The sequence below is a fragment of the Medicago truncatula genome, chromosome 1 (genome assembly GCF_003473485.1).
Source record: "Medicago truncatula cultivar Jemalong A17 chromosome 1, MtrunA17r5.0-ANR, whole genome shotgun sequence".
In the NCBI taxonomy this organism is placed as follows: domain Eukaryota; kingdom Viridiplantae; phylum Streptophyta; class Magnoliopsida; order Fabales; family Fabaceae; genus Medicago; species Medicago truncatula.
The window spans coordinates 7,884,084-7,899,399 of NC_053042.1; the positions used below are offsets into that span (position 1 = coordinate 7,884,084).

General features: G+C 30.7%; 1 protein-coding gene across 1 annotated transcript; it reads left to right on the forward strand.

Annotated features, from left to right (window-relative positions):
- Positions 1–10,572: 10,572 nt before the first annotated feature.
- On the forward strand, positions 10,573–11,826 carry LOC25482196 (auxin-induced protein 6B). Its single transcript, XM_013610721.3, has one exon. It carries the CDS (start codon positions 10,692–10,694, stop codon positions 11,130–11,132), a length of 441 nt encoding a protein of 146 aa, XP_013466175.1. The 5' UTR covers positions 10,573–10,691; the 3' UTR covers positions 11,133–11,826.
- The last annotated feature ends 3,490 nt before the right edge of the window (positions 11,827–15,316 follow it).

Consider the following 15,316-nt stretch of genomic DNA (forward strand, 5'->3'; position numbering starts at 1 on the left):
TTGATGGCTTCTATGATCATTTGGAAAAGTTACTGGAGATCTTGCTTCACTACAAGGAATATTTGAGTTTGATTGAGAAAGGTGTTGTCAAGGCGTCATCGGAGCAACTCAAGAACAACAAAAGTTAGGAGATGAGATGAGAGCAAGTTGAAGGATTTGAGGCCAAAAATTATTGTTTTCAAGAGAATGATAAATCAACCTTGGAGCTGCCAAAAGACATTTGAGATTATATGCCCAATAAATATTAAGGCTCCACCAAGGTCAAACGAGCATAGTTGCATGTCTCGAGTACTTCATTTCATAAATTTTGGAAAAACAATGTTGGTTTTCTCCTGACTAACTTGCTTTCGAGACAAACGACCAAATTGATCCATAATAGCAGTAACACAATTCATTCGACCAAGAGACACTTCTTAAAAAAAAAAAAAAAACATCAACAAACATCACATTTGACACCAACAATCCATTTTTTCTTGATCGCATCGTCTTCCACTTTCAACTCTCCACAAAATGGAAAATAATATGCAATAATTTGTCCATATACAAGACAAACAAATACGAAGAAATTGGACCATTTCATTTCATATTTATTTCCACATTAGTCACAACATGAACTCACTAAAAAAATTAAACTGAAAATTTTAACTTTGAAAGTACAAAAAGTAACTTTTTTTTTTTACCTAAAATTTGCGATAGTTATGTATTTTGCAATAATTATGTTTATTGGCAGCTATTTAATCGAGCATGTGCCTGAGGTACGTCATACTAGCCACTATAATTTTGTTTAGCCGCACGCCAGCAAAAAAAATTAAAGAAAATAACAAACAACAAAATAAAATTACAAAGAAAATTACAATTGTTAGGAATGTGTGGGTTTCTTATATAGTGCTTATATACTCATAAGTCATAACTTTAAGCATATACTTATGAGAAATGACATTGAATCGATCATTGTTAGGATTTCAAACAGTCAAGCATTCATAAACCATACAAGACACATCTCCACTCTAAAAGTGTTGTCTACATAGATATATCACTAAATGAAGACATGAAAACATACATATATATGTTACAGTTATTTTAGTCATAAAAATTGAGATTTTGAGAGTATAAATAAGTCACGACCAATTGCTAAGCGAATTCAAAAAATTACACATTTCAATTCACATGGTCACTTCATCTGGACCCTTGAGTTTATTCAACAAATGCTTTTTTTATTCACCTTCTTTAAATTTGAATGGATGGATGGGTCAAAACTTCAGATTAAATTTAAATGGATTTGTTGACTACACAAAGTTCAAACCTGACCAAAGAGTTGTTTAAAGGTTTTTTATTTTGCTTCATTAATGTTCTCTTATTAGCAAATCTAAAGGTTGTTGTATTATTTTCTTCATTGGTGTAATTTTGGCAGGTAAATTAACACTATAAAAATTCTTTTACATGAGATTAGTGCCCCACAACCAACAGCTCTAAAGAGCAAAGATTCACAACAAAAATAATTCATCAAATAAATTTAATTCAACGTATATATACTTTTCAAAATTATATTTACTGTAATATTAAATAGCTACATATTTCCAATCTATAGAAATTTGATGTATGGTCGTTAAGATAAAAATATGACAATATTTAACTATTGAATTTGTATAGTTATTTAATATCTATAAAAAGTTATTATAAGTCGAATAATTCTTACAAAAGTTACTCCTAAAGTAATATTTATATATCTATGTCTGAGAGCGCCCATAGTTAATCTAGTTGAAAGCTAAAATATTGAAAAAGGTAGATGGATAATGTCTGGTGTTATTTGTTTTAACTTTTAAATTTTAAAAATGACAATCTTTCGTTGGTGCAATGCATCTCCAATCAACATCTGAATTTCTAGAAGCCAATGCAATTACTAGAAGATATAAAAATAAAGTATCTGCATAGACTGCATTGGGTGCAGAAATATGAAAATGATTGGTATTGATTTGTTTGGTTTCATAATTTATTATTGGTTACGATGAAGGGAAAAAAGAGAGAACATGGCCGATATATTTGTAGAAAAGAACGTGATCTAATGGCAATTTGCAAGTAGTTGCAGTCACAAAATTTTAATTGGCTTGTGAAACTGTGATATGATTTTCATTTCATGTAACATGCATGAGATGAGAATAATGAGATAATAATGTAACAATAAGATTATGTGTTTTGTTTTTATTCATAAATTAATAATTTTATTGGCACTCACTACCCACTAGGCACGAGTAGTAGCCGTACGAAAAAGTAGAAAAAAGGAGTCGTATCATATCATATATATGGGTCCGTCTCACTATTTCAGTACAACTAAGCGGACCCGAACCTGGACGTCCTTTCGTGTGCGCTAAAGATTATACATATCCATAAAATAAAATATATACAAAGGTAAGAACGAGTGATGTATATGCAAACACTTGAGTCGTTGTAAAGAGTGTGTACTTTGATTTTGGAGGAAGAAACTCCTTAATCCTTATATAATGAAGTTAATAAGGAGAAATTGTGGAGAAGTGTGATGATGATGTTTTCTAGTCACATGACTTTTCATGTGGTCGATGACACCCAAATGAATAGCTTTTGTGTGACGTTCGGGTTTTGGTGTAGAATTTCAATTCATATGAGTTTTCGTCCGGTCTAAAACACATATGATATTAATTGTCCAACACTCTATTCCATACAACAAACTTTGTTTCATTGATATGAAGAAAGCTATAATAAAGTGTCTAGAGAGATTTTATGGAAAACACTAGAGAAGAAATGTGTTACGACTGCTTATATTAGAGTTATCAAGGACATGTATGAGAGAGCTTCGACTAGTATGAGAACGCAATATGAGATTACCGACTATTTTTCCATGAAAGTATGATTGCACCAAAGGTTTACCATAAGCCTTTATCTTTTTATTTTAGTTTTGGATGTACTTAAAAAACAATCCAAGAATTAACATTGAGATGTATGTTTTTTGCAGATGATGTAGTCATGCTTCGAGAGTCGAGGGAGGAATTGAATGGGAGGTTGAGACTTGGAGACAAGCCTTATAAGTGTATGGCTTCCGCTTGAGTAGAAGCAAGACAGAGTATATGAAATGTAATTTCAGCAAAAAGTTAAAGATCATATCATACCGCAAGTGAAACGGTCTAAAAGTATTTGGTTCATAGTACAAAATGATGGAGAAATAAAAACATGAGTAAATCGTTGCATTCAAATGTGGTTGAAATGAGGAAGAGTCTCAAGTGTTTTATGTGATATGAAAATACCGCTCAAGTTGAAGGAAAAATTATACTGAGACAACTTTCAGACTGATGATGTTGTATGGAACAGAATGTTGGATGGTTAAGAACCAACACGAGAATAAAGTAATTGTTGTATAGATGAGGATGTTACGTTGAATGTGTGATAAGACTAGACGAAATAGGGGGGGGAGAGAGAGAGAGAGAGAGAGAGAGAGAGAGAGAGAGAGAGAGAGAGAGAGAGAGAGAGAGAGAGAGAGATTGAAGTGGCACATACAGTAGGAAAAGATGGTGGAAGATAAGTTTAAGTTGTTTAGGCATGAAAACATGTAGTCTCTGTGGTAAGACTACATCATATGGATGATAAGTAGATTACAAAAGGTATAGTAAAGTTTAGAAAAAAAATACTATATAAAAGAAACTATTAAAAAAGATTTAGAAATTAATAAGTTTGATCTAAATACGATTTATGATAAAATATTATACTGTAATTTGATCGAAGTAGTCGATCTAACATTATGCTACTTAGATTATATTTTACAAACAATAAAGGTTTATGTAGACTCGTCTAAGTCTTGATACTAATGTGGTAAGTCCACAAACAATTATAGTTTACAAACAATACTTCTTATGTGACCATTGTGAAAAAAAGAATTAAGTTAAGGGACCGGAGGATCAATTAAGTCAATAAAACTATGATTCAATTTTTTTTAAAGCAACTCATTAAATAGTAAAAACCGTAATATTTAGCCAAATAAAAAAATATTCCTTAAAAATTAAAATAAAAACATTAAAAATGCATATAAAAAGTGCATTCTAAAATAAACATCAAATTGATTTAAATTATAAATTTGTAGCTCGTGAGCTTATGAAGGTAAGGATGAAACGATTACCGTATTAGTTTTGATATTTAGGTTTATCCTTAAATAGCTAAATAAATTAAATAATTGTACACCAAAAATTAATAAAATATTTATTATATTATATAAATATGTATATGCGGGTTGCGGGGCTGGGAAGTATAGTATCCTTACCCGCACCCATACCCATTAAGTTTGCGGTAATTACCCGGACCCAAACTCATATCCATAAAAGCGGAGTTTTACCCTACCCATTGCAGGTATTTTTTGCGAGTGTCCATTGGGTCTGGGTCCAATTGTCATCCCTATATGTTGGTTTTTTTTTCTTTCCTTTTTTTACGAAAAAAAACATGGAGTTCTTGACCAACAAAAAAACATGAAGTTATGGAATAAAAACGTAAACATTTATCAACTTAAACGGGCCTTGATTATATTTATATTTTTGGAAATACCTTATTTCAAATCATGCATATATTCTTCGTGTTTCCTTAGCAATTTCTGTCTCAGCAAAATCCAAAAATAAAACATCATAATATCCTTTTAAAAATACAACAAACTACACGGATGGAACATATGACATGATTTACATGGTTTTGTCCATTGAAGTTTTCTTAATGTGATTTTAGAGATTTGCTTTGGATATGTTTTTTGTTGGAAAACATTGAACAAGGCAAATAAATGCCATGATCCTCAGGTTCTAACAAGTGGGGTTCTATTTCTATATGCTCAAATCAAACTAAGCAAATGTAACATTTAGGGGGATGTACCATGCTTAAGCATTAGTGCTTACCAAAACTAGCAAAGTGGACCCATTAATCCATATTGGATCATATTAACAATTTAGCTTTATTTTCGTGATGAATTATATAGTTTGCTAGGAAGGGTCTAAGATTTTAATTATTATTATTATTAGAGAATAAAGAATATGATTAATCTTAATGATCTGAGCAAGTGACATGTGTCCATATTCCATATGTGCAATTAAATTAAGAATCATACAATAAGAAACGAATTATGTTGAAATCTTATTGGGTAAGATGCTCAAAAATATTGAGAATTAGAATTAGAAGAAGGGTGTTTTGGCTGTTTATTTAGAAAATATAAAGAAAAGAAGTGATGGGGTAACCCTGCACATGGAGTATGGTCAGAGTTGGAGGTTTCCAAAATATATGGTGCCTTTTTAAGAAGAAATGAATATTAAATTATGGTTATTTGTTTGTTAGTAATATTTTAAGTTCCATGTAAAAGAGATGAACAAAAAGGCAACATTTTAATAGTCTGCCAGCCTTGCATCAACAATTGATTGGTAGAGTTGATTAGGCAGCAAAAGAGAAGGTACATTGTCCGGTAGAATTCTAATGTTATTTCGTCTTCTAATAATATATGTATATATTTTGGTCCAAAAGAGGTTAAATATATTAGACAGTTAAATTTTGGGGTTAAATATATCTTTCTTCCCTGTCAAAAAATAAAACTTAACATGATCTAATAATTGGTCAAACGATAATTCTTTATTGCTAGAAATATGAGTATTACGTTTCTTTCAAATACACTTTATACTTGTCAGCCAGATCACTTTAAGATCAAACTTAATATCCTTCCTGAACTCATGGAAACCACCAAATTGCAAACGATGCTTTTCAATATTCTTGAAGTTAATTAACTCTACCGAATGACGAACATTATTTTTATTCTTGAAGTTGGTCGTTATGGATTCAAACATTTACGAATAGAGAGAAAAATAAATAGCAAGAGAGCATGATAAAAAATAAATATTGCTGTTTTAGTAGTATCTTAAATTGCGAATACTAAGACAAATATTTTTTTCAAAATAACATGTAAATAAAACAGGGAGGAATATTTTTGGATTGAAACAGTCATAGATGCTTCTGGTACTGGACATATTTTCAAGTGAAAAATGTATCAACTACCACTACTACTAGGTTCTCTTTCCAGTTATGCATGTGCTGGTTTTGTACTTTGAATTTAATTGAACACTCAGATATCCACTTCGTGCGCAAAAATGAACCCTACTGCACGAACTGCACGGGACACAAACTTACCAACTTTCATTATTTTTAGTTTTTTTTTTTAACAAAAAATAAGATATTTATATTATATGTCCTTATGGTTAATTCAACTGACAATATCAATATTGTTAAATTGAATACTTTCATTCGAATTCAAACCGAGAATATCGCAATTTTATGTTGTATGTGTGATTCAAGTTTACAATCATGCACAAGCTAGTTTTCACAATTGGATCAATAAGCTTCATCATTAATTTGAATGATATATGATAAGATTTATTAATCCAATGATTAAAAACTAAAAAGACATTTGTGCATTGTGCAAGATCATTTTCCTTGTGCATGTTAGATAAAGTTATGAAAGAAATATAAAATTCGAAAGTATAAGGAAAGAGCAGTGAAACTGAGATTAATTTTAGTTGCTTGAAATCCATTTTGGTTGGTCTAAACATGCTGACTTGAAACTTTAAAATGTATTTCTTTCAAATTCTCATGTTCGATTCTCCACGTGCCAGTTTCGTAGGCTAGTTTGGTTTCTTCAACAAAAAAAATAATCTTAGAGTCATTCTCTTCCCTTGTTTGGTTGAGTAAAAAGGTAAAGGGAAAGAAAGAAATAATATTATGAAATGAGATAGATAACATCTAAAAAAGCAAAATAAAGGGGCAATATTGGAACATAGAAAAACATTTTGATTTTTCAAAATTTTCCCTCACTTTATTCTAAGTTTGGAAATATTGCATTTTGTCATTACTACTAGTTGAAAACCACATAATTACTTTTTTTTTTCTATCTGTCAAACTCAAACTCAATTTGTTTTTTTTTTAATTGTCGTGCTTTCTTTCATTTTTCTTTCCTTTCTCTTATTCCAAATTCCAAACAAGATTGATAAAAGGATGGTCAAAAGCGTTTTACCCCCCTAATTTATAGGTTGAATTACACATTCCATCCTCATTTATTAATTTGGCTATATTACACCCTAATTTAACATTATCTATTGCAATTCTCCCCTAACTTATTCAACAAGGCAAACATAACCTAGCAATTAAGAGGACACCAACAAGGCAAAACATATTTTGTTAAACTTATTTAACACCTCATATTCTCTTATCTCTTAATTATTTCCCATCACATCACAAATTTATCATACTTATCACATATTTTTCTATATGTATTTCTCTCTCAAGGTATATACCCTCACATAATGCATATTCATCCTTAGGATAATATTGTTGTGGAAGACAAAATGTAGAAAAGGTGGAACGGTCGATTCAATCTTTGATGTGTGAAATTCTTTGTACAAAAAGACCTATATTAGACTTAGGTTTTTCCCAATACAATTCTCTCCAATCCGTTCACAAGAAAGAATCAGTGAGAAAGAACTTTATTATCGTTTCTCTTTTATGTATGATGTTTGTGCTTCTTCTTTGCTCTTACTGTACGTGTGAATTATTCATGCTTTTAGTACTTGAAATGAAATCTATCTCAGTCCAAGCAACCCTCCAAGAAAAGACCCATGATTGTACATTGAGGTTTATTTTCATTCGAGAGATGTAGCACCGTTCAATCGTTCATCTTCTTTTGATAGATTTAGGCATGTAGCACATTTTATTTTTGCATCTTTGCGTCAAAAAAATAATAGATGTTTAGCTAAAATATAGTTTTAGTCCCTGCAAATATGCCTCGTTTTGGTTTTAGTTTCTGTAAAAAAAAAATTGTTTTTGGTCCCTGCAAAATTTTAAAAATTTTTTGCAGGGACTTTTTTTAAAAACAAAATATTTTGCAGGGACCAAAAACTATAAAATTGGTTCAGTTATAATGTGCCACGTATGCAAATCATCACAAGAATATGGTCAGGGACTATTTTCAAAAACAAAAAATTTTGCAGGGACCAAAAACAATTTTTTTTTTTTACAGAGACTAAAACCAAAACGAGGCATATTTGCAGAGATTAAAACCATATTTTAGCCTAGATATTTTTATAAAATAATTTGTTGGTAACTTTGTCTTTTCACTTGGATTTCAAACATCTTACGTTAATATTGGGCTAAATTTTGTTAAAAAAATAATACTATTAGGCAAAATTGTATATTTAGTTTCCGAATAAATTGTCCTTAAAAAAATGTTTTCTAATAAATTTATAAGTTATATTTTGATCCCATAATTAATAAACGTTTCGTTGGTCTCTTAATTTTACATCTGTTTGTCAATTTAATCTCATTTTATTAATTTTAATCCAAAATATCTAAGTTGGATCAACATTGTAAGTGATCCATCATAGATCTTATTAACTTTTTAAATTTTAACTCTTTATTTTTTTTGTTCAAATAGAGAACCGCTTGATTTTGAAGGTCTACGAAATTTAATAGTGGACCATCGAACACCTAATTTCATTTTATATGTCCTCATCTTCATCTCCATCAATTTTCAATAAAAAATCCAGAAAAACCAAAAACATAAAATTCAACATTAACTCTTTGTAAATGAGCATTAAATTCAGGGAAGATAGATGAAGAGAGAGTTGTCGGGAGGGGGGGGTCAATGCAGTGACAAGGGTGTGGTGACCGACACATCGACAATGGTGAGACTATGATGGTGGTGAATGGATTTGACAAAAGAGGGATTTGTGTGCGGCGGAGCTCTGGTTAGAGACAACAAATGTTGTAGTGTGCGGGTATTTTATAAACCTGAAAAGATAAAATAATTGTATAATTTGCACTCATTATTTCTAAATATATGTTATCCCGGTCAAGCATTTCATCTTCTCTCTACCACTAACAATTTTAATTTAAGAGTTTCATTTTTTTTTTTTTTTGAACAATTAAGAGTTTCATTTCTTATTATCAAGTTAGAGTTAACATACATTTTAGAAAATAAACATACCAAATATTTTCAAAAAGTAAACGAATTTAAAATATTTCACCCTAAATATTTGAGGAAAATTGTTGTTGATACATTGACTGAGAAATACATGTAAAAGACGAAATATCCCTCGATAGTTAACTGCCGAATTATGGAACCGGCTGCAGTTAACTATCGAAAAAAACTTCGGCAGTTAACTGCCGAGGAAACCTCAAACCTGTTTTTTTATATTTTTTATTTTACAAAAACCATAAATTATCATTATTAATATTTATTGATTTTGAATGTTTCAATCATTATTTTGGTACGTTTCAAACAATTATAGTATTATACTTATGCATATATATCTTAATAAGAATAACATTTAAATTAGTGTAAAAATTAAGCATTTGAATATTGTTTTGCACATTACTTAATAAAAATCATAATTAAAAATCGTTAAAATAATTGTGCACAACGATTTTTTTTTTAAGGTATAGTATGTTGTTATATTTTCTACATTAAAATAGTTGTGCACAACGATTATTTAAGTAATTTGGAAACCAATATTCAAAAGCTTAATTTTTACACTCATTGAAATGTTTTTTGAGGACTTAAATGCTTTTTATTTTTTTCGTCAAGATTTAAATGATATTCTTATTAAGATATATATGCATAAGTATAATACTGCAATTGTTTGAAACGTACGTATAATACTGCAATTGTTTGAAACGTACCAAAATAATGATTGAAACATTTAAAATCAATAAATATTAATAATGACAATTTATGGTTTTTGTAAAAAAAAAAAAAAAAAAAAAAAACAGGTTTGAGGTTTCCTTTGCAATTAACTGCCGAGGTTTTCCTTGGTAGTTTACTGCCGAAGTTCTCCTCGATAGTTAACTGCCGAGGGACATTTTTCGTCTTTTACATGTGTTTAATAGCAATTTTCATATTTGAGAATGTACATTTTGTAAAGGCTTAAATATGTATTTCATCCTTGCAATTAGGGGTCCTTTAATAATTAGTCCCTGTAATCGCTAATCCTTACAATTTACCCTTGCATTGTTTAATCATTTAAAATTTCGTCCTTTGACCAACGTAATCACTGCCACGTCACTAATTTGATGACGTGGCAATCACTGTCACGCATGAAAATCCATTTTTACCTCTGGGTTTTCAATTCTTTCTTCAATATTTTGTCCTCTTCTTAAGGGCAAAAATGGAATTTCATGTGTGGTAGTGATTGCCACGTCATCAAATTAGTGACGTGACAGTGATTAAGTTGGTCAAAGGACGAAATTATAAATGATTAATGATTGCACGGCTAGTTTGCAAGGATTAGCGAATACATGACCAATTTTTAAACGACCTTTAATTGCAATGATGAAATGCATATTTAAGCCTTTTGTAAATGAAAATAGAAGGAAGAGGTAACTATAGGTTATCCAACATGGATCTTGTTAAAATACATTAATTAATACAAGTACGTCACTACTCACCACCACCTTTGAAGATGCTACAAAAACCGCAGACATTAATTTGTAATTATAACCAAACACCAAGGGCATTTCCCAACCTTGCTACTATAAATCATCAATCTCCCCCCACTATACAAAGCCCCCTCTCACATCCTATTCTCTCTCTCTACTCAAAACATTGCAACCTGATCCAACAATAGTAAAACAACAACAACATTGTCAAAGGAACAAAAATGTCTTCAAAGTGCAGTAAAATTCGCCACATTGTACGCCTCCGCCAGATGCTACGACGCTGGAGAAACAAAGCACGTATTTCATCAGCTAATCGTGCACCGTCTGATGTACCATCTGGACACGTGGCAGTATGTGTTGGAGCTAACTACACCAGATTTGTGGTGCGTGCTACGTACCTTAACCACCCCATTTTTCAGAAGCTTTTGGTTCAAGCTGAAGAAGAGTATGGTTTCTCTAACCATGGACCGCTTACTATTCCTTGTGATGAAGAATTCTTTGAAGAAGCTCTATGGTTTATTTCCCGGTCCGGTTCGAATAATGGATCAAACCGGTTTGAAGATTTTCAGAGACGTTGCCACGTGGGAATTAGAACCAATGTGGATTTCTGGCCCGAATCTCGACCGCTACTCCATGGTCTAAGTGAAAAAACCATTTGGTAGCAGTCTAATTGAACCGAACCGATTGATTCGGTTCAATTTCTGGTGGTTAACCCACTTGGATTGGTTCGGAGAAATTTATGTTTGGTGAAGAACGATCCAAAGTGTTTTGAGTTTTATTATTTTTCGAGTTCCGGTGGGGACTTAAAATCTAGCTAGAGATTGTTTCGGCCAATATTGGAATTCAGATTTGAGTTTGAATTTGAACCTTCAAATGGAGCGGCACAAAATTCAAGAGAAGATATCTGATCCGACTCTGACTCGAGTGATTAATCTTTGCAGATAACCAAGTTGGTTTTTGAAACCAATTGAGACTTTTACTTGTTACATTGAAGACTCTCCCAAGGATTTATTTATACAAGGTAAATTGTGGGTTTCACATTGTTACCCCAATTTTCCTTTTTTCCATATGGAGATGAGATTTTTTTAGGCCATCTCAGTTGTATTGTATTTAATTTATGTGCATTATTATATCTTGCACTAAAAAAAAGAAAACAATTTTACAATGCTCCGGGGATGCTAAGGAGATGGCTACAACTGAGTCGTCCCGAGTTCGGATCCGAGTGAAGGTAGCGAGTTGATGAGGATCATTATTATTATTTTCATTTCTGGTAACTTTTGTAAACTACTGTGTATGTAATCTTGATTCATGTTCATGAAATGAAATGGAACTGTAGAGAATATTGAATTTTCAAAATTTCTTCGTACTATCTCTTTCATTATTTGTATCGACTACTATTTATGGCATCTTTTCACCACTAAAAAAATATAATTACCATGTCATTTTTTATCAAGTGAAAAATAAAATAATGTTAATAAGTGATATATAAAAAGTAAAATTGATTTTTGAAGTTCATTCCATGCCTAGCTGTTTTTTAGTATATAGTAAATGATGTATTATTATATTATGAAAAATTTATACTATAGTATTATTTGTTGTGTATGGACGTTGCAATCAGAGCAGCAGTTGTGGGAGTTATAATGATACCAACCCACGTGAACTTTAGAACAAAGTCTCTGCTTGCTTTTACTTGCTCTGATTTCATCTGATTCTGTTTTCTACCAAGCACCAACCCTTATCATTCAGGTTTCTTCCACCCACTTGATATTTTTAGGGCAATGGTCTTCCTACAAGAATTAAACTCAGATCCATTTAAATTGTATTGGAGTCTTACATTATCAAGGTTTTTGGATTGTTAAATGTATGTGATTGGATTATATTCTTATCTTATAAGTTTGTTTTTGAAAATGAAATTCAAACTCGTTTAACACTACTATAAATTAATGACATGCTAACTTTAGACTTATTTAACTAATTTGGTATTTGGTAGTACATAATATTCGGAGACATGTGTCCCGGCCATAATTATAGTTCATATGATAAAAAACTTTTTATATAATTAGACTCGAGTTTGAATCTCTCATTCTCCATTTCTCTTTATTAGTGCGTCATTGAAGGATAATAAAGATGACCATCTCAGTTACCATAATCTTAATTTTTTATTTTTTTTTCATATATAAAAGCATAATTCTTTATGTTTGTAAACAAAAAGAAATGGGAAAAAAAATTAAAACTATTAAGCCAAAATACGGTGATGGGTGATAAATTAACCAAAAGATAATCATTTGACCCCGATATTGGGCTTGCATTTCCTAAGATTGTTGTTCCAACTCATAACCCATTGTTGGAATACCTTTTTTATTGCTTAATATATCATTGTACTAGGCTGTCATGAATAATTTTGAGAAAAAAAAGTATCTTTACAATTTTGATGATGATATATAGTTTTTTTAGTTTTGACTTAATTCTTATAATTATTTTAAAAATTAATCATTACATTTACAACCATTCACAAAATAGCCAGGGCTTATAACATCATCAAATAATTAAAAATATTTGTTTCAATGAGTGCTCATTTACGTGTTCATTTATTTTTTTCTACAAAATGCCTCACATCCGTTGCTTCTTTAGCATGCATGTGCTGCTCTTGTATGCACTTAATTATTGTGGGTATGTGCTCTTTTAGTTGGTTGCTTTTTTTAGTTGCCCAATATAGTCTAAGTTGAAGTTTGGAGGTATTGAGATGAAAAAATGCGAAAAGAAAGCATTTAAATATTTTAGTAAATATATATAATTGGAAATGTTTTAGAAATTCCAAATAGAACATTTAACCGAGTAAATGAGAGTGAGACCAAAGGTTACAAATAAATTTACTTATTTTATTTGTAGTCTAAAAAAGTGGCTAGAACAACAACCGACCAATGATCCATAACTGCGAAAAGATAAGCCACTACTACATCTTTACCTAAAACTTAAGATATTAAGAATATCTGTCTCCTCTCATATATTTCTTCACATTTACCTTATTCGTAGTCAATTTGAAACTAACTACATATGTGAATCCTACATTTTTATCATAAGATTTGTTATATCAAATTGCAATCAGCATGAAAAACTACAATTTTTTTTATTGACATAAGAAACCACAGAAAATCGCAAATAGTTTTCATCGTATATCCATTGAATTTGTTTTGACTGATTTTATTTCTTGGAACTTGCAAGAAAACATACGATTTAAAAACATACGCTAGGACCCAATTCAATGGGCTTGACAACCTTATTTTATAGTCCATAATCCATGGTCTCCCCTTTCCCTATGGAATGGAGAAATATTTCAACGATTGGTATTTGCTCCAATGGAGAAATATTTCTTCTAAATATTTTAAGGGTTTTTTTTATAATTTACAAATTTGCACATGTTAAAAAGTTTAAAATAAAAATTTTGTAATGAAATTTGTACATTTAATATTAAATATAAAACTTTTGAATAAATAATTGTGGTTTTCCAAGAAAAAGTTACTACTATTAGTTGTTTTAACATGTGCAATGTTGCACATGTTAGACAAACCCATATTTCAATAATTAGAGTTTCTAAAAATTGTAAATTAAAGTGTTCTTTCCCGTAAGCATAACTTAGTAGTAGGGACATTGTGTGTATATATGGTTGGGGTTTAAACTTCATACATCTCATTTATTTATCTTAAAATGATGAATTTTTAATCACTAAATTACCTGACCTAAAAAAAATCCTTCAAAGATAAAATTGTAAATTAATTCAATAATATATTAAATTCTTAACATATGGTATTTGCTTATATATTGAATTTGAAAAGAAAAATAATTACAAACATGCTGACAACAAGTTATGTCGTTAACCTTTTTTGTATGACAAAATAAATCATCTTAAACACAACATCTATGAATCTACGAACTTGATTTGTTTGTTGACTGATATGTTTACTTTTTTTTTCTTTTCTTTCAATTAGTGTCTACTAATTGAGCAAAAGAAATATCATGTGACATTATGATATAGCATGGATATCCACCATGCATGTTCGAAGTATTGTGATCATTCATATCCTTTGACAAAATATGTGACTCAACCATTAGAATAAAAATGTCAATATCATATAGGCTTTAAGGTTAGGGTCTCACAAGATTTGAAAGAACAGTTTCATGGATTTGGACACATGTTGTACAAGAGAAATCATATATGAGCCGGAACTAATGAGAAACATAGGTAGTGAAAGTGGAAATCATTGTCACATATTTTCATATGAAACATCAAGAGATTGAAACGTAGTAAAAGACCAATTGACTAGGTAAGGCTTTCTTTTTGCCTTAGAAACACTGAAATAGTCCCATCATTTAGGATATAGAATAGGTGGTGATGACCCAAATTAGATCAGCATTCCAATTTCCACTCATACTAGAAGGTACACAGTACACATCAATGACAATGACTATGAATGATGCCTTTTTTAGAGTGAATATCTAGAGTATATAGTGAAATGCATACACCCTCGGATTAAGATATGATCGTGAGGCTTAAGCTACAATTGTTGGTAATTTCTTAGAATTTGTGGTTGGACTTAACACAACCGGCTTGTGAGGTAAGGATTGTCCCCACTTATAAACACATTGTCAGACCATCTTTTATTCGATGTGGGACTCTTTATCATAATTTATTCATCAACGAATCAAAATTAATCAAATAAGTAAATGCGTAAGTGGTACTTAGAAACTAACTTCTACTTTATTGGCAAATTTGGTTGTGTGGTTAATTTTTATTGATGGATAAATTATCCACAATTCCTCTAATGTAATCTAGAAAACATACTAAGTG

Coding starts and splice junctions, on each gene's coding strand:
- LOC25482196 (XM_013610721.3), top strand. CDS start 10,692: ATGTCTTCAAAGTGCAGTAAAATTCGCCACATTGTACGCCTCCGCCAG.